At 46.6% G+C, this 20,918-nt stretch overlaps 1 protein-coding gene across 1 annotated transcript in view; it reads left to right on the top strand.

Annotated features, from left to right (window-relative positions):
• LOC121530835 (protocadherin Fat 2) overlaps positions 1 to 20,918 on the top strand; it is a 76,449-nt gene that overhangs the window by 50,738 nt on the left and 4,793 nt on the right. Inside the window, exons 19-27 of the mRNA XM_041836102.2 lie at positions 123 to 260; positions 431 to 574; positions 5,723 to 5,920; positions 6,117 to 6,957; positions 7,657 to 7,814; positions 15,475 to 15,973; positions 17,548 to 17,701; positions 18,138 to 18,237; positions 19,539 to 19,986. Coding sequence (XP_041692036.1) covers positions 123 to 260; positions 431 to 574; positions 5,723 to 5,920; positions 6,117 to 6,957; positions 7,657 to 7,814; positions 15,475 to 15,973; positions 17,548 to 17,701; positions 18,138 to 18,237; positions 19,539 to 19,986 — 2,680 coding nt within the window. The remainder of the gene's footprint in view (positions 1 to 122; positions 261 to 430; positions 575 to 5,722; positions 5,921 to 6,116; positions 6,958 to 7,656; positions 7,815 to 15,474; positions 15,974 to 17,547; positions 17,702 to 18,137; positions 18,238 to 19,538; positions 19,987 to 20,918) is intronic.

The following is a 20,918-nucleotide window of genomic DNA, read 5'->3' as shown; positions in this document are numbered from 1 at the left end:
CCCCCCACCTCTCTCCCCCCACTTCTCTCCCCCTCATCTCTCCTCTCAACCCCCTCTCCTCTTCTCTCCCCCCTCTCCTCTTCGGCCCCTTTGCCCTCCTTCCCCTCTGTTCTCACTCCAAGGTGACAGCCAACGACCTGGATGGGCCATTGAACAACCTTATCCACTATTCCATCTCCAGCGGAGACCCTCAGGGGCAGTTCAGCATCGACCCTCGCAGTGGAGAGATCATAGTCAGGGCTACACTGGACAGAGAGGAGGTGAGGGGGGTTTAGTTTGGGCTTTTATATGGGAAGGAATCACCTGGAATAAAGTTCCCTGGAGATGCACTGTTGAAGCCCTTTGCTCTACTAGGAGCTAAGAGAAAGAAGTGAAGAAAGTAGTAGAACACTAATATCCTGTATCTAACTGGTCTCTCTCCCTCTCCCAGATCACTCACTACTCTCTGACGGTCCAAGCAGCTGATGAGGGAGACCCTCCTCTGTCTACCGCGGTCCAAGTGACCTTAACCGTGTCCGATGTCAACGACAACCCACCTATCTTCTCCCAGATCAAACACAACCTGGTCCTTCAGGTACACACACACACACACACACACACACACACACACACACACACACACACACACACACACACACACACACACACACACACACACTCTGTCTCCGGCCCGCCACAAGGAGTCGCTAGAGCGCGCTGAGCCAAGTAAAGCCCCCCTGGCCAAACCCTCCCCTAACCCGGACAACGCTGGGCCAATTGTGCGCCACCGGTCACGGACGGTTGTGACACAGCCTGGGAACGAACCCGGGTCTGTAGTGACGCCTCAAGCACTGCGATGCAGTGCCTTAGACCGCTGCGCCATTCAGGAGGCCCTATATCAACAATCTTAATCAACAATCAACTACTATGTTCTCATTCTGAAACGTCATCGAGCTCTGAAATCTCAAGAACCCAATGAACTCAATGCCACAAATAATTCATTAAAGGTTTTACTAGACTAAATAAGGGTAGTTAACATTTACGTTTTAGTCATTTAGCAGACGCTCTTATCCAGAGCGACTTACAGTTAGTGAGTGCATACATTATTATTATATTTTTCTCATACTGGCCCCCCGTGGGAATCGAACCCACAACCCTGGCGTTGCAAACGCCATGCTCTACCAACTGAGCTACATCCCCTCCCCTGGACGAATTGTGCGCCGCCCCATGGGTCTCCCGGTCGCTGCCGGCTACGACAGAGCCTGGAATACGAACCAGGATCTCTAGTGGCACAGCTAGCACTGCGATGCGGTGCCTTAGACCACTGGGGAGTTAGTTATATCCAATATAGAGGCAGGGTATAACGGGATACAATACAGTTATGGAGGCGAGTCTCCACAGGTGAACTTCCGTACTCAACTCAGGCAAATACAATAGTACATTCACAAGACTTTTGAGCATGAGATGGTCTTATCAATTGAAAGAGAAAATGTGAGCGTGCTACATCCATCCACCACCGTGAAACTAAAGAGAGCTTCACCAACCAGGAATAGACAATGGGCTTGGTTAACGGTTAGCATCCGGTGTGGACAGTGCCGAGACAGTATTGATCATTAGTTTGTAAATTAGACCTGCCATCTTACAACTACTCAATGACTTTTATGTTACAGTAAAATACCCATTGTACTTATTTGTAATGACATAGGAGGATCAGAAGAGAAATACACTATATATACAAAAGTATGTGGACACCCTTTAAATTTGGTGGATTCGGCTATTTCAGCCACACCCGTTGCTGACAGGTGTATAGAATTGAGCACACAGACATGCAATCTCCATAGACAAACATTGGCAGTAGAACGGCCGTACTGAAGAGCTCAGTGACTTTCAACGTGGCACCGTCATAGGATGCCACCTTTCCAACAAGTCAGTTCGTCAAATTTCTGCCCTGCTAGAGCTGCCCCGGTCAAATGTAAGTGCTGGTATTGTGAAGTGGAAACGTCTAGGAGCAACAAAGGCTCAGCCGCAAAGTGGTAGGCCACACAAGCTCACAGAACGGGACCGCCGACTGCTGAATCGTGTAGCGTGTAAAAATTGTCTGTCCTCGGTTGCAACACTCACTACCGAGTTCCAAACGGCCTCTGGAAGCAACATCAGCACAATAACTGTTCGTCGGGAGCTTCATGAAATGGGTTTCCATGGCCGAGCAGCTGCACACAAGCCTAAGATCACCATGCACGATGCCAAGCGTCGGCTGGAGTGGTGTAGAGCACGCCGCCATTGGACTCTGGAGCAGTGGAAACGCGTTCTCTGGAGTGATGAATCACACTTCACCATCTGGCAGACCGACGGACGAATCTGGGTTTGGCGGATGCCAGGAGAACGCTACCTGCCAACGCATAGTGCCAACTGTAAAGTTTGATGGAGGAGGAATAATGGTCTGAGGCTGTTTTTCATGGTTCGGGCTAGCCCCCTTAGTTCCAGTGAAGGGAAATCTTAACGCTACAGCATACAATGACACTCTAGACGATTCTGTGCTTCCAACTTTGTGGCAACAGTTTTGGGAAGGCCCTTTCCTGTTTCAGCATGACAATGCCTCCGTGCACAAAGCGAGGTCCATACAGAAATGGTTTGTTGAGATCAGTGTGGAAGAACTTGACTGTCCTGCACAGAGCCCTGACCTCAACCCCATCGAACACCTTTGGGATGAATTGGAACGCTGACTGCGAGCCAGGCCTAATCTCCCAACATCAGTGCCCAACCTCACTAATGCTCTTGTGGCTGAATGGAAGCAAGTCCCCGCAGCAATGTTCCAACATCTAGTGGAAAGCCTTCCCAGAATAGTGGAGGCTGTTATAGCAGCAAAGGGGGGACCCACTCCATATTAATGCCCATGATTTTGGAATGAGATGTTCAGATGTCCACATACTTTTGGTCATGTAGTGTATCATGTTTCAAGTTATATCAACATGTCGTGAGTCTTTCAGTTTGATATATTGTTAAGAAAACGTGTTTACATGGCCTTGCACCATTTCCCTTTGTCACAAATAGTACAATTCCTGGCTCTTCTACAATAGACTTCTACAATAGACTTCTACAATAGACTTCTACAATAGACGTCTCTTCCTGACTCTTCTACCTTACAATATACATCTCTTGGTGCTCAAAAGCCTTGCTGGTCGTTTCCCCAGTAACACATGCAGATCATAAGACGGTCTGCTAACTTGCCGAAGGCGTCTCCTGACCTCCTCAGGGCCATTCAGAGTCGTAAAGGGAGAAAGGGAGAGCAGTTTATTGGTGTTGTGATGGCTTGAAAGGGAACACTGCTAATAACAGAACTGTAAATCTTGGCCTGGACTGTGGTACTTTAGGGGAACTTTCTGTTTTCCCAGGTACCTCAAACTGAGGGTGAGTGACTTTACTTTGTCGTCAACACGTGTCCAATTCAGCTCCCTGCTTTTCCTCTCTGGCTGACTTGGAAAAGTCACACCATTTACCTCCACTCTGTGTGTTCATCCTCTTTCAGACCAGGGTTAAAATACTATTCAAAATCATTTCAAATACTTCACCTGGGCTTGATTGAGTTTACCTGGCTTAACGGATTAAACCGGAAACCCCACCCATCTGGTACTTCAGGCAGACTAGAGCAAAGTACAGGCAGGTAGCTTAGTGGTTAAGAGCGTTGTGCCAGTAACCGAAAGGTCGCTGGTTCTAATCCCCGAGCCGACTAGGTGAAAAATCTGTCGATGTGCCCTTGAGCAAGGCACTTAACCCTAATTGCTCCTGTAAGTCGCTCTGGATAAGAGCGTCTGCTAAATGACTAAAAAAAAAAAAAAAAATAAAAAAATAAACGTATTTAAGATTTCAAATAGTATTTGAAGCTGTATTTGGTTTAAAAAAAAGCACCATGATGTTGAATATAATACACTACATTCATCAATCTGACTCCATTATGATGTGAATAAATGCAACAGGATCTAGAGGCTTTGGTCAAGGCCTTCCTTGGCTGTAATGAACATGTGTCAAGGCCTTCCTTGGCTGTAATGAACATGTGTCAAGGCCTTCCTTGGCTGTAATGAACATGTGTCAAGGCCTTCCTTGGCTGTAATGAACATGTGTCAAGGCCTTCCTTGGCTGTAATGAACATGTGTCAAGGCCTTCCTTGGCTGTAATGAACATGTGTCAAGGCCTTCCATCACCAACTCAGTGTGGCTGTAATGAACATGTGTCAAGGCCTTCCATCACCAACTCAGTGTGGCTGTAATGAACATGTGTCAAGGCCTTCCATCACCAACTCAGTGTGGCTGTAATGAACATGTCAATCTTCCACCGTTATGCATTACGTTATTATTAAGAAACTCGTTTTTTTCATGCTTTTTAACTCTGTGTTGTTGGTTAAGGGCTCGTAACTAAGCATTTCACGGTAACGTCTACACCTGTTGTATTCGGCGCACGTGACAAAATAAAATGTTATTTGATCTGAGATACAAATCTAAACTAATCCTGGCGACCCAATGTTCTAGCATTAATGTATTGAGGATCAGTAGATCAGAGATGTCCAGGTGGAACCAAAGCATATGCTATGTGTATAGTGTAAATAACCACCGATATTCCTACTAAATTATGAGCGTAAAGGCAATCAAAGAATGACTCTGTAAAACGAGGAATGCATTCACTCAATTCAACTAATAGGATTTATTAGTTATGAAAGAATTAACACGCAAACAATTACAGTGTACATGAAATACATCATACATTACAGACTACTCAGAGTAAATTACTGTCAACTAAATAAGACTTAACGTGGTTACACATGTCTGATACACACAGGAGCTTGCTAACAAGTTCTAAAAATATGAGGAAATTCACTGAATTAACCAAATTCAAGCAGGAACTCACCCCCAACCTTAATTTACATTTCGTAGCTCTTTGCTAGTAAAGACAATAGGCAGGAACAACACATCCAGATTCTAATCTAATCAACCCAATTTAAATAATAGGAGCCCACATCTGTGTCGCTCCTCTTTGAACGGACCGCCGTCCAACAAACAGAATAACACAGTCTCTCTGTAACAATAACTCCATAGCACTTACAGTGCAATAAAATATATATCAAAAATTCATAGCTCTTTATGAACTCTTGAAACAATCCAAAACATGACAATTTCATTCACGCAGTAACATTAATTTACTGGCGTCAGTGACCCCAGGACTTCCGTGGGAACGTCTCATCCCAGAGATTGCCACGGCAATGGTGCGAGATGCAAATACACGGCCGTCCATCCGGACAATGCCATATTGAATCAACACGCAAGGCTGGTGTCAGCAAGTCACTAGGCGCATCTTCATCACTGGCCTTCATCATCCTCCCCATATCTCTGCCAACACGGCACTCTGGTTCAATGACCTGTTCCAGCTGAAATGGAACGATCTGAGGAGAAGGTTAGGTGTGTGTGTGCTTGCACATTGCGCATACACACTATGGTATGAGCTCATCTGCTTTCCAGCACTCAGCACTGTAGCATTCAGGGCAGGCGGAAACTTCAGGCATTCACTGGAAGCTTTTTAGATTTTTCACTCTTCGAGACGAGATCACGATCAGCAAGTTTTTGCAATGTGGTAAAATCATTAGGGGCTGTCTTGTTTTAGGCCCTTGTGGAACGAGGTGTCATGGAAGGCTTGACCTAGTTTCTATGATAGCATGATTACATAACTAATGATGGTACCGTATGTTCCTTGTCAGGAGGGCGAGGCCATTGGTAGCAGCATCCTCCAGCTGGTGGTCACAGACAGAGACACCACTCAGAATGGACCTCCCTTCACTTTCCACATCGTGTCTGGGAACGAGGACCGCCGCTTCCACGTAGACCAGGGAGGCCTGTTGTCCATCTCTGCCCCTCTGAAGAAGAAGATCAAGCCACAGCACCTACTGAAAATACAGGTATTGAATATTCCTGTAACAAAAACGGATCCCTGCAGGCAAAACATATTTACCTGGTTGTAATCGGTTTATCTGAAGTCTATACATGCCCACTGGTTATTTGGGATGTCAAAATGGAGTCAAACTATATACATACACAATACTAGCGGATACTGACATTAGATAATGTATGCTTCTATTCATGTCCTTACCTTAGGTGACAGACACCGGTCACCCTCCTCTCTCCTCCATCTGCGTGGTGAAAATCAACGTCACTGAGCAGAGCAAGTACCCTCCTTCTGTGATGCCCCTGGAAGTCTTCATCACCACTACAGGAGACAGCTTCTCCAACCGAGTCATAGGCAAGCTCCATGCCTCCGACCAGGACCTGCACGACATCCTATACTACAAGCTGGTCTCGGAGTCTCCCGATGGGGGAGACCCAGGGCCGAGCTCAGGCCCCTCTGGAGGCCTCTCCAGGTTCTCTGTGGACCTGGTGGATGGGAAGATCTGGGCCGACGAAGACCTGAAACCTGGTCTCTACTCCCTCAATGTCAGCGTCTCCGATGGGAAGTTCAGCGTGTGGGCCGGGGTGAAGGTCCATGTGTGGAAACCCACCCAGCAGGCCCTGGACGCAGGGCTCACTCTGCAGCTGGTTGGGCTTTCCCCAGAGGAGTTCCTGGGGGACCACTGGAGAGGCCTCCAGAGGAGCCTCAGCACAGCCCTGGGTATAGCCAGGCAAGACCTCCATCTGGTGAGCCTACAGCAGCAACCCAACTCCCTGGTCCTGGAGGTTCTGCTGCTATGGAGGCCGCATGGTGGAACTGTAGAACCGTTACCAACCAACCGGCTGGCGGGGATCATCGCTGACATAGAAGACTCGTTGGGACTGAGTGTTCTCAGGGTGCGTCATAATGGGTGTCTAGGGACAGAATGCCCTCCTAGAGGATGCAGGAACTCAGTCCAGATGAGAGGGGAGAGGCTGAGCCACTACGCCACAGCCAGGGCCGGCTTCATCACCCCACAACACACCTGGGAGAGTGTCTGCTCCTGCAACGGTAGGTGTAACGGAGGTGGTTTGGTGGCTCGTCAAGGTTACTTATCAAGCTTGAGTGAGACGTGCCTGAGATGTGAAGAATTGCATTAGCTCTCCAAGTCAATGCCTAGGCTTTGGTATAGTGGGCTAAGGCACACTTTTTTTAGCACACAGTAGACCTGGGTTTGAACCCTATCTGTCAAATAGGCTCCTACCTCTCTAGGATCTCAGTAGGTACCTGAAGTCACCCCCTTCATGATCTAACTCACCTCACATTCCTATGGGGATTAACTGGGTGCAGAAGGCAGCTAGGGGCCTCCAGGATAGTACTAGTGATTATCTGCTTGTTGTGGGTCTTCTGTTGTCTGCCTGGCAGACATATTTAGTGGAGGTATTCCATTGAGGTTATCACCTCCTTTATTTAGACTATTCTGGCTAAACCCAAAGCCTCAACAAACCAAATATCTCCAGGAAAGCGCCATGGGAGATCTGAGGTTGAAATAAAAAATACACAAGGGGAATCTGGGGGATTTTGTATGAACATTTGTATGAACATGAAATTCTGTTTGATCAAGTAGATTTGATAATTTTTTTATTCCTAATTTGACGGCCGGATAGTCATCCAAAATGTTTTGAATACTAGGCCTACATGTTAATTAGACATGTTCTTGATGAAATCACACAAATCGTATTTATAATTTACGCTGTTTTTCAACTTCAGAGTCCGCTGTGAGTTTTGACGGGAATGGCTATCTGAAATACCTGTACCCGACGGAGGAGGAGGAGAATCCGAACTTCCGTCTCTCTCTGCGCATCAAGACCGTCCAGCAACAAGGCATTGTCATGAATACCAATGCAACCAACTGGGGGACCTTGAAGGTGTTGTAAAGCTCACATGCATTAATTATTATCAGAGATGAAGAAACACACATTTTTATTTGCTTTTTGCAGTCTCTCGTAGCTCATTCAATCAGTTCAATTTTGATTTACAGCCCATTTTACATCAGTGCTCTACAGTCTCATGCATACAATTGTACATTGTAATGCACTGCGTTATTATCAGAGATCATAAAAGCAACATATTCCTTTTCCTTGGCAGGCCCGCTGTACTGTAGCAAATAGTGTTTACATATGCCCTAATCTAAATGCCTGATTGCATATCAGAGGGCTGTGTTTATCCGGAAGAGAACATTCCGGTGTGGATTCCAGGATCAATCACACTGGTCTCTTATCATATTTGTCACTCGGCTGGCTTTGTCTGTGTCAGTTGATCAATGGGACTTTTAACTGATCCAACCGTGTTGTGGTGAGGGCTGTCTCCATCTCCATGTCCCCGTTTCCATCAGTTCTTTCATAGCCTGGTCCCAGATCTGTTTTCTGCCTTGACAAACTCAATACTCTGAGTTTAAATAAAAAAAGGACCAGCACATTCTTCAGACCCTTCTGGAATTTAAATTTAGTTGAATACTTAAGTTTAAGAGTTGGCAAGACATCACAAAAAACAGATCTGGTACGTAGGCTAATTGTTGCTGGGGTTTGGAATGTTGAGCTAGAGTCAGCTTAGTGCTGATGTAGGTTTACCACAAAGTTTAAAGGGAATATTAAATGATTGTATATTTTGATGAGAGGGATAAAGGATCCTCAGTGCTCAGATGAAACTCTTTGACCTGCACTTGAAATACACGCAATAGATAGAATATTACGTTTGTTCACGCTTTTCCATGCTTAGGCCTACCACTGTGTTTTACATTCCTGGCACATGGGGCTTTTTTATTGTAAGAAAATTGCTTCAAAAGGAATTGCTAAACATGGTTATCCAAGAATGTACTTTTTCTTTTCCGTTTCGTTCCTCCTCCTTTACTTCACAGCGGCTTCGTCAGAAGATACCGACACGATTTATGTGTTTCCCTTGAGAGTTAGGCTTTACCGCACCTTGAACAAATTCTTATCAATTCCCAAATCTCATAAATATTCTGAACTAAAATAAAAGGGGAGTGTCCATCCTTCAGAAATGTCTGAAATGGAAATGAAGTTGAGGACCTACTGTACTCACCGATCACCGGCTAAATCTTTTTCATTAATTCCACATCTTTTAAGTAAATTACCTTTGAAATGGAATTGATTTTGCCAATTTGAACAAAACCGCCTGTGGAGAAAGAAGAAAAGGGGACTTGTCAGTTAAAACCCCTAAAGCCTTTAACAATAGTGACAGCTTAGATCTATTATTATCAAGGAGAAGCGTGCTAGAAAGACACGTTAAAGAAGCAGATAGTCTTTAATGCTACTAGTCACAGTGGCTGTAGAGGACACCCTCTGATCATAAACACCTCCCGCGGGGAGCTAGCCCACCTCCAGGGCCCATAGGGCTCTGGTAGAAAGTAGTGCACTAAATAGGGAGTAGGGAAGAGGGTTCCATTTGGGACGCAGTTGGTGTACACAATGAATTAGATTTTTCCCTAACTGGAGTTGATTCCCGTCAGGTCCGTCTGGTACAGTCTGTACGTCAGGCAGTCCGTAGCTGTATGTCAGGCAGTAAGTAGCTGTACGTCAGGCAGTAAGTAGCTGTACGTCAGGCAGTCTGTAGCTGTACGTCAGGCAGTCCGTAGCTGTACGTCAGGCAGTAAGTAGCTGTACGTCAGGCAGTCTGTAGCTGTACGTCAGGCAGTCCGTAGCTGTATGTCAGGCAGTAAGTAGCTGTACGTCAGGCAGTAAGTAGCTGTACGTCAGGCAGTAAGTAGCTGTACGTCAGGCAGTCCGTAGCTGTATGTCAGGCAGTAAGTAGCTGTTCGTCAGGCAGTAAGTAGCTGTACGTCAGGCAGTAAGTAGCTGTACGTCAGGCAGTAAGTAGCTGTACGTCAGGCAGTCCGTAGCTGTACGTCAGGCAGTCCGTAGCTGTACGTCAGGCAGTAAGTAGCTGTTCGTCAGGCAGTAAGTAGCTGTATGTCAGGCAGTCCGTAGCTGTATGTCAGGCAGTAAGTAGCTGTTCGTCAGGCAGTAAGTAGCTGTACGTCAGGCAGTCCGTAGCTGTACGTCAGGCAGTAAGTAGCTGTACGTCAGGCAGTAAGTAGCTGTACGTCAGGCAGTAAGTAGCTGTACGTCAGGCAGTCCGTAGCTGTACGTCAGGCAGTCCGTAGCTGTACGTCAGGCAGTAAGTAGCTGTACGTCAGGCAGTAAGTAGCTGTACGTCAGGCAGTCTGTAGCTGTACGTCAGGCAGTCCGTAGCTGTACGTCAGGCAGTAAGTAGCTGTACGTCAGGCAGTAAGTAGCTGTACGTCAGGCAGTAAGTAGCTGTACGTCAGGCAGTCTGTAGCTGTACGTCAGGCAGTAAGTAGCTGTACGTCAGGCAGTAAGTAGCTGTACGTCAGGCAGTAAGTAGCTGTACGTCAGGCAGTCCGTAGCTGTACGTCAGGCAGTCCGTAGCTGTACGTCAGGCAGTAAGTAGCTGTACGTCAGGCAGTAAGTAGCTGTACGTCAGGCAGTCCGTAGCTGTACGTCAGGCAGTAAGTAGCTGTACGTCAGGCAGTCCGTAGCTGTACGTCAGGCAGTAAGTAGCTGTACGTCAGGCAGTAAGTAGCTGTACGTCAGGCAGTAAGTAGCTGTACGTCAGGCAGTCCGTAGCTGTACGTCAGGCAGTCCGTAGCTGTACGTCAGGCTGTAAGTAGCTGTACGTCAGGCAGTAAGTAGCTGTCGTCAGGCAGTGTCTGTACGTCAGGCAGTCGGTGTACGTCAGGCAGTGCAGTCAGGCAGTAGCGGGTAGCTGTACGTCAGGCAGTAAGTAGCTGTACGTCAGGCAGTCTGTAGCTGTACGTCAGGCAGTAAGTAGCTGTACGTCAGGCAGTAAGTAGCTGTACGTCAGGCAGTAAGTAGCTTGTCTTGTTGAAAGTCCGTAGGACTGCCTGACGTACAGCTACGGACTGCCTGACGTACAGCTACTTACTGCCTGACGTACAGCTACTTACTGCCTGACGACAGCCACGGACTGCCTGACGACAGCTACGGACTGCCTGACGACAGCCACGGACTGCCTGACGTACAGCTACTTACTGCCTGACGTACAGCTACTTACTGCCTGACGTACAGCTACTTACTGCCTGACATACAGCTACGGACTGCCTGACGTACAGCTACTTACTGCCTGACGTACAGCTACTTACTGCCTGACGTACAGCTACTTACTGCCTGACGTGATCGCGTCTGGTGTGGATGGACAAAATCAACATGCGCACGCCTGTTCTAGTCAGCATGTAAGCTTAATCAAGCACTTGTCAAATACGCTCTAATACATGTATAACTATTTGACAAGGCTTATGCATGTGTGCCTTCTTAAAAGTTAATTTGTGGAATTTCTTTACTTCTTAATGCGTTTGAGCCAATCAGTTGTGTTGTGACAAGGTAGGGGGGGTATACAGAAGATAGCCCTATTTGGTAAAAGACCAAGTCCATATTATGGCAAGAACAGCTCAAATAAGCAATGAGAAACGACAGTCCATCATTACTTTAGGACATGAAGGTCAGTCAATACGAAACATTTGAAGAACTTTGAACGTTTCTTCAAGTGCAGTCGCAAAAACCATCAAGCGATATGATGAAACTGGCTCTCATGAGGACCGCCACAGGAATGGAAGACCCAGAGTTGCAGCCCAAATAAAAGCTTCACAGAGTTCAAGTAACAGACACATCTCAACATCAACTGTTCAGAGGAGACTATGTGAATCAGGCATTCATGGTCGAATTGCTGCAAAGAAACCACTACTAAAGGACACCAATAATAAGAAGAGACTTGCTTGGGCCAAGAAACACGAGCAATGGAAATTAGACTGGTAGAAATGTGTCCTTTGGTCTGGAGTCCAACCGGCGTGTCTTTGTGAGGCGCGATGTGGGTGAACGGATGATCTCTGCATGTCTATTTCCCACCGTAAAGCATGGAAGAGGAGGTGTTATGGTGTGGGGGTGCTTTGCTGGTGACACTATCTGTGATTTATTTAGAATTCAAGGAACACTTAAGAGCATGGCTACCACAGCATTCTGCAGCGATACGCCATCCCATCTGGTTTGGGCTTAGTGGGACTATCATTTGTTTTTCAACAGGACAATGACCCAACACACCTCCAGGCTGTGTAAGGGCTATTTTACCAAGAAGGAGAGTGATGGAGTGCTGCATCAGATGACCTGGTCCCCACAATCCCCCGACCTCAAACCAATTGAGATGGTTTGGGATGAGTCGGACCGCAGAGTGAAGGAAAAGCAGCCAACCAGTGCTCAAAATATGTGGGAACTCCTTCACGACTGTTGGAAAATAGTTCCAGGTGAAGCTGGTTGAGAGAATGCCAAGAGTGTGCAAAGCTGTCATCAAGGCAAAGGGTGGCTTTTTGAAGAATCTCAAATATAAAATATATTTAGATTTCTTTAACACTTTTCTGGTTACTACATGATTCCATATGTGTTATTTCATAATTTTGATGTCTTCAATATTATTCTTCAATGTAGAAAATAGTAAAAACAAAGAAAAACCCTGGAATGAGTAGGTGTGTCCAAATTTTTGACTGGTACTGTAAGTATTCAGACCCTTTGCTATGAGACTTGAAATTGAGTATAGATGCCTCCTGTTTCCATTGATCATCTTGAGATGTTTCTACAACTTGATTGGAGTTCACCTGTGGTAAATTCAATTGATTGGACATGATTTGGAAAGACACACACCTGTCTATATAAGGTCCAACAGTTGACAGTACATGTCAGAGCAAAAACCAAGCCATGAGGTCGAAAGAAATGTCCGTAGAGCTCCGAGACAGGATTGTGTCGAGGCACAGATCTGGGGAGCAATCGAGGGAGAAGGGCCTTGGTCAGGGAGGTGACCAAGAAACCGATGGTCACGCTGACAGAGCTCCAGAGTTCGCCTGTGGAGATGGGAAAAGCTTTCAGAAGGACAACCCATTCTGCAGCACTCCACCAATCAGGCCTTTATGGTAGAGTGGCCAGATGGAAGACACTCCTCAGTAAATGGCAGATAACAGCCTGCTTGGAGTTTGCCAAAAGGCACCTAAAGGACTCTCAGACCATGAGAAACAAGATTCTCTGGTCTGATGAAACCAAGATTGAACTCTTTGGCCTGAATGCCAAGCGTCACGTCTGGAGAAAACCTGGCACCATCCCTACGGTGAAGCATGGTGGTGGCAGCATCATGCTGTGGGGATGTTTTTCAGCGTCAGGACTGGGAGACTTGTCAAGATAGAGGGAAAGAACGGAGCAAAGTACAGAGAGATCCTTGATGAAAACCTGCTCCAGAGCGCTCAGGACCTCAGACTGGGGCGACGGTTCACCTTCCAACAGGACAACAACCCTAAGCACACAGCCAAGACAACGCAGGAGTGGTTTCGGGACAAGTCTCTGAATGTCCTTGAGTGGCCCAACCAGAGCCCGGACATGAACCTGACATGAACCTGTTCGAACATCTCTGGAGAGACCTGAAAATAGCTGTGCAGCGACGCTCCCCATCCAACCTGACAGAGTTTGAGAGGATCTGCAGAGAAGAATGGGAGAAACTCCCCAAATACAGGTGTGCCAAGCCTGTAGCGTCATACTCAAGAAGACTCAAGCCTGCAATCGCTGCCAAAGGTGCTTCAACAAAGGACTGAGTAAAGGGTCTGAATACTCATGTCAATGTGATATTTCAGTATTTTTGTACAACTTATTTGCAACAATTTCTAAAAACCTATTTTTGCTTTGTCATTATGGGCTATTGTGTGTAGATTAATGAGGAAAAGTTTTTTTTATTTTGCAAAAGAAGCCACGAGAAAGAATGTGTTTCTTATTTATTTTTTTCTCCCCAATTTCGTGATATCCAATTGCGATCCAATTACAATCTTGTCTCATCGCTGCAACTCCCCAACGGGCTCGGGGCGAGGCAAAGGTCGAGTCATGCGTCCCCCGAAACATGACCCGCCAAACCGCGTATCTTAACACCCACCCGCTTAACCCAGAAGCCAGCCGCACCAATGTTTCGGAGGAAACACACCGAAGTCTGCCTGCAGGTGCCCAGCCCGCCACAAGGAGTTGCTAGAGCGCCCCCGGCCAAACCCTCCCCTAACCCGGACGATGCTGAGCCAATTGTGTGCCGCCCTATGGGACTCCCGGTCACAGCCGGTAGTGACACAGCCTGGGATCAAACCCGGGTCTGTAGTGACGCCTCAAGCATTGCGATGCAGTGCCTTAGACCGCTGCGCCACTCGGGAAGCCCCAAAAGATACATGTTTCAATGCATGCCACCGGAACTGTTGGAGATGGCGATAATATCGGGTTGGAACAGCTGAGATGGCGATAATATCAGTTTGGAACAGCTGAGATGGCGATAATATCGGGTTGGAACAGCTGAGATGGCGATAATATCAGTTTGGAACAGCTGAGATGGCGATAATTCGGGTTGGAACAGCTGAGATGGCGATAATTCGGGTTGGAACAGCTGAGATGGCGATAATATCGGGTTGGAACAGCTGAGATGGCGATAATATCAGGTTGGAACAGCTGAGATGGTGATAATGTCGGGTTGGAACAGCTGAGATGGCAATAATGTCGGGTTGGAACAGCTGAGATGGCGATAATGTCGGGTTGGAACAGCTGAGATGGCGATAATGTCGGGTTGGAACAGCTGAGATGGCGATAATGTCGGGTTGGAACAGCTGAGATGGTGATAATGTCGGGTTGGAACAGCTGAGATGGCGATAATGTCGGGTTGGAACAGCTGAGATGGTGATAATGTCGGGTTGGAACAGCTGAGATGGCGATAATGTCGGGTTGGAACAGCTGAGATGGCGATAATATCGGGTTGGAACAGCTGAGATGGCGATAATATCGGGTTGGAACAGCTGAGATGGTGATAATGTCGGGTTGGAACAGCTGAGATGGCGATAATATCGGGTTGGAACAGCTGAGATGGCGATAATATCGGGTTGGAACAGCTGAGATGGCGATAATGTCGGGTTGGAACAGCTGAGATGGTGATAATGTCGGGTTGGAACAGCTGAGATGGCGATAATGTCGGGTTGGAACAGCTGAGATGGCGATAATGTCGGGTTGGATGATGCCGTGGAGGGTCTTGATGTTTGAAATGACCTTGCATTCCAAAACTAAAGGTTGAAGGAGTTGCTTCCACCAGTTCTCGGAAGAACTGATGCTTCTCTAACTACTTTCAGCCCACAAACCACTTCACATTACATCGTCCATGGTGAAGAAACTAAGAGATGTACTCTTCCCACACAATATTAACAAGCTGCCTGTCTTCTTAAACCGCAGGTCAATAAAAAATGCAACCCCTAAAATCAAATGTGGTGTTCCACAGGGATCGATTCTTAGACCTCTATTATTTCCAGTTTACACAAATGATCTGCCAAATGCATCAAACTACATTGTGGCTGATGCGTTGTGTTCTCTTCCACTGTCTCTATACAAGTTTACCAACAGTGAACAGTGTTCTATTATCTTTCACAGCTGATGGATAGTTGTACCAGCGTGTATATGAACACTGTTCTATTATCTTTCACAGCTGATGGGTGGAGAGTTGAGGTTCATGTACCTTTGTGGCAACACGCTCCCGGGTTCCCTGCGTATCCACACAGCCCCGGTGGTGTCAGACGGGCGGTGGCACCACGTCCTTCTGGAGGTCAACGGCACCATCCTCAGACTCACCCTGGACCACGTTCACTCAGCCCAGATCGTCCTCTCTGAACCCTGCCATCTGATGCAGCCCCATGGGACTCTGATCCTCGCTGGCCCCCCTGGCCCTGGTTCTTCTCCCACCACCACCACCTCTAGAGAGACCCAGGCCAGGACCCAGACCCAGGCACAAGGCTTGGCAGGCTGCCTGGACGGTATGGAGCTGAATGGGGAGCCCATCAGGACAGCGGAGGATAAGGATTGGAATGGGCCTGGGAGGAGGAGGGTGTTTGGGGTCTACCAGTGCTGCGTCAACCTGGTCAGGATGAACAGCTGTGCCAGTAACCCCTGTCTGAATGGAGGAACCTGTGAGGAGGAATCAAATGGAGGTCAGTTTCGTAACCATGGCATACTGTATCACTCCCCAATAGTGTCAACCTCTACAAACAACACAAATAGCATACTGTAAGCCTCTACCCACAACACAAATAGCATACTGTAAGCCTCTACCCACAACACAAATAGCATACTGTAAGCCTCTACCCACAACACAAATAGCATACTGTAAGCCTCTACCCACAAAACAAATAGCATATTGTAAGCCTCTACCCACAACACAAATAGCATACTGTAAGCCTCTACCCACAACACAAATAGCATACTGTAAGCCTCTACCCACAACACAAATAGCATACTGTAAGCCTCTACCCACAAAACAAATAGCATACTGTAAGCCTCTACTCACAACATTCAAGGTCAGGGTTAAGTTAACCGTGTCAGCAACTCATGATTTGTGCGGTAATGAAGTCACCGGTATCACGTGGTAAAGGTATGTAATCATATAGTATAGTGTAGGGGGTGAGAGAGAGGACAACATTTCATCCTCACATCTGGACGTGTTTACCATTGTATCATACACTTAATGCAACTTCAAGCTATATGGAACAGGAAATGCAAAGGATTCTCTCTAAGGAAGTTCGGAGGCCTGTGTTTCCCATTCTGCCCAATACATTGCAATCCAAATATTTAAAAAATGTAGAGGAAATGTTCTCAAATGTTTTGCAATGTCATTGTGAGATTTTGGGGCTCTGTGAACCATAATCTATTCTCTCTGCTGGATATGAAGGCAAACAACAGGCTGTGAATAATATGCTGCGTGTTGGGAACAACATGTAGTATGTGAATAATATGCTGCGTGTTGGGAACAACATGTAGTATGTGAATAATATGCTGCGTGTTGGGAACAACATGTAGCATGTGAATAATATGCTGCGTGTTGGGAACAACATGTAGTATGTGAATAATTTGCTGCGTGTTGGGAACAACATGTAGTATGTGAATAATTTGCTGCGTGTTGGGAACAACACGTAGCATGTGAATAATATGCTGCGTGTTGGGAACAACATGTAGCATGTGAATAATATGCTGTTTATTGCGAACAACACGTAGCATGTGAATAATATGCTGTTTATTGCGAACAACACGTAGCAACAAAGCCTACAGGTTTAGAGAAAATGTCAGTGTTGTTTATTGATATTTGTTCGGAGATGTACCTATAGTATACTTATGCTACATTGTCTAGCATCCCTTCAACAACAACTGATTTTTCCCTCTGCGAGGGTGGACATTCAATCCCCAATATGAGAATACAGTGTTCGACAAACTACAGTGTCTGAACAGATTGGAGGTGTCCTGTAGTCTATAAAATATTATCACAATTGTTCTTCAGGGAAGTTCAAATAGAGTAGTTAACCAGGCCCCACGACAACTGGATGTAACCAAACTTTCTTTACAAAACTCTCTACCTTATATTCCACTTTTTGAAATAGTTTGCATCCTATCCTTCATTAGAATCCCTCTGCTGTTACTAAGAGAGTAAGAGAACTTTTATGGAGTTCTAGAACTTTGACCATCTTCAGTAGGCTGATCGCGCTTCCTGTTTATATGTTTGTTTACCCTCCAGGGTTCCGCTGCAGCTGTCCAGAGCCATTCCATGGTCCCCGCTGTGAGCTGGACAACAACCCCTGTGTCTCACAGCCCTGCGCCCACGGTGGGGTGTGCATGCCAAAGAGTCAAGGTTACATCTGCAACTGCCAACTGCATATGACTGGAAGCAGGTGTGCCTATCTCTCACATAGCTATCCCTCCCATTCCTGCAGCCTCCGTACTAACACACTGTTAGTTTCCCCCCCCACACACTGCTCCGATGACGATTAATGTTCACATGTTTAGGACAAAAAGGCCCACACAATATTCTGCTCCTAATACCACCTTTTATTAATGATGGTGTTCACGTTTCTCTTTAAGATATCCCTACCTACCATATAGTACAGTTGTTCTGAGTCATGGAAAATGTTATCCGTGCTGTAATCCTAGTCGGATTGGCTCAGGGGCTGGAGAATAGCATTTTGTACATTTCAATATCCCCAAACTGATTCAGCCTAAATCTGTTGCTTGTCCTCCTTCCTTCCTTGAGTGAATTATACTGAAAACAAAAAGCCTCCTTTCCGTTCTCTGCAAGATAATGGACAATAAAGTATTCTTCTTCTTTAGGTGTCAGAGCCTAATCGACGGATGCTCCCCCAACCCGTGTCCAGGAGGGTACGACTGTACCTTCTCTGGGGGCTCCATCCACTGCGACCCTCTGCCCCAGGTATTGTAAATCAAATCAAATCAAATCAAATTGTATTGGTCACATGCGCCGAATACAACAGGTGCAGACATTACAGTGAAATGCTTACTTACAGCCCTTAACCAACAGTGCATTTATTTTTAACAAAAATAAAACAACAACAAAAAAAGTGTTGAGAAAAAAAGAGCAGAAGTAAAATAAAATAACAGTAGGGAGGCTATATATACAGGGGGGTACCGGTGCAGAGTCAATGTGCGGGGGCACCGGCTAGTTGAGATAGTTGAAGTAATATGTACATGTGGGTAGAGTTAAAGTGACTATGCATAAATAATTAACAGAGTAGCAGCAGCGTAAAAAGGATGGGGTGGGGGGGCAGTGCAAATAGTCCGGGTAGCCATGATTAGCTGTTCAGGAGTCTTATGGCTTGGGGGTAGAAGCTGTTGAGAAGTCTTTTGGACCTAGACTTGGCACTCCGGTACCGCTTGCCGTGCGGTAGCAGGGAGAACAGTCTATGACTAGGGTGGCTGGAGTCTTTGACAATTTTGAGGGCCTTCCTCTGACACCGCCTGGTATAGAGGTCCTGGATGGCAGGAAGCTTGGCCCCAGTGATGTACTGGGCCGTACGCACTACCCTCTGTAGTGCCTTGCGGTCGGAGGCCAAGCAGTTGCCATACCAGGCGGTGATGCAACCAGTCAGGATGCTCTCGATGGTGCAGCTGTAGAATTTTTTGAGGATCTGAGGACCCATGCCAAATCTTTTCAGTCTCCTGAGGGGGAATAGGCTTTGTCGTGCCCTCTTCACGACTGTCTTGGTGTGTTTGGACCATGATAGTTCGTTGGTGATGTGGACACCAAGGAACTTGAAGCTCTCAACCTGTTCCACTACAGCCCCGTCGTTTAGAATGGGGGGCGTGCTCAGTCCTCTTTTTTTTCCTGTAGTCCACAATCATCTCCTTTGTCTTGGTCACGTTGAGGGAGAGGTTGTTGTATTGTACCATGCTAAACTGCAGTACCCGTAACGCTCTGTGTAACATATCTGGTTTAAGTAGGAGGAGGGAGAAGTTGCCCTAGATGCTGATCTTGGGTCAGTTTTTGCATTTCCCCCACAAATGGTAAAGGTTAGGATTGGGGGAGGGGAGGCTGATCCTAGACCTGTACCTACAGGAAACTTCACCCCTGGAGGGCCGGCTCCAGGCATAAATGACAAAATCGGTCACTTAGGGCCCCCGGCCTCTAGGGGGCCCACAACCCAAACAAATCTCTCTCTTAGCTGGCCCTGAGTAAAGCTAACCAAAAGGTGTCCTGTCTCCTCATCAATACAGGTGTCCGCCGGGCTGGGCTACATCGAGATAGTGGAGATCTGTGCCAGCTTGACGGGGGTTTTCTTCCTGGTCGGTGTCTTCGTCTGCGTCCGCAAACGCTATGTCCAACAGAAGAAGAAGCCTGTCTGTGTTCAGGACTCCAACGGTTACTTCCAACCCAGTCTGGCCAAATCCATGATGGCCAACACTCCAAAAGTCAGCCCAATAGAGATGAACACGCTGATGGGTTCTGGTAACGACCTGGATAACATACACAGTCCCTTCAGATCTCTGAGGCCTTGCAGCCAGATAGACGTGGGGCTGGGGTCCCAGGTAAGCCTAAGGGCCGGGAACCAGAAGCCACAAGGGCCTGTGGTGTGTAGTGTGGCCCCCAACCTCCCTCCTCCACCTTCATCCAGATCTGACAATGAGTCCAACAGGAAACACCACTGGGATCAGGACTATGAAGGTGAGTTAATTGAATAAACGTTCATAATCCCCAGAGGGGAACTTGGAGTAGATACTTTAAGATAACTGTCTGAGTTTTTACTTTATTGACAACTGTGGTAAAAGCTGTGGTGCTAACTGTGGTAATAGCTGTGGTAAAAGCTGTGGTGCTAACTGTGGTAATAGCTGTGGTAAAAGCTGTGGTGATAACTGTGGTAATAGCTGTGGTAAAAGCTGTGGTAATAGCTGTGGTGATAACTGTGGTGATAACTGTGGTAATAGCTGTGGTAAAAGCTGTGGTGATAACTGTGGTGATAACTGTGGTAGTAGCTGTGGTGATAACTGTGGTAATAGCTGTGGTAATAGCTGTGGTGATAACTGTGGTGATAACTGTGGTAATAGCTGTGGTAAAAGCTGTGGTGATAACTGTGGTAATAGCTGTGGTAAAAGCTGTGGTAATAGCTGTGGTAAAAGCTGTGGTAATAGCTGTGGTGATAACTGTGGTGATAACTGTGGTAGTAGCTGTGGTGATAACTGTGGTAATAGCTGTGGTAATAGCTGTGGTAATAGCTGTGGTGATAACTGTGGTGATAACTGTGGTAGTAGCTGTGGTGATAACTGTGGTAATAGCTGTGGTAATAGCTGTGGTAATAGCTGTGGTGATAACTGTGGTGATAACTGTGGTAATAGCTGTGGTGATAACTGTGGTAAAAGCTGTGGTGATAACTGTGGTAATAGCTGTGGTAATAGCTGTGGTAATTACTGTGGTAGTAGCTTACTCGACCTGCCGGGCCTGTCTTCACTTTATCCAACAACAAGTGACCGCATTTCATTGACGTGACCGATGAGACACCCAAGAGGTAAAGTGTCTGAAGGTGAATGATCTGGAGATGAGGAGGATATAGCAAAGCATTATACATATTATCCTCCTTCTCACTTTGTCCTTTAGATCAA

Source organism: Coregonus clupeaformis, chromosome 2 (genome assembly GCF_020615455.1).
Source record: "Coregonus clupeaformis isolate EN_2021a chromosome 2, ASM2061545v1, whole genome shotgun sequence".
Lineage (NCBI taxonomy): Eukaryota > Metazoa > Chordata > Actinopteri > Salmoniformes > Salmonidae > Coregonus > Coregonus clupeaformis.
This window is presented reverse-complemented; position numbering and strand designations above follow the sequence as displayed.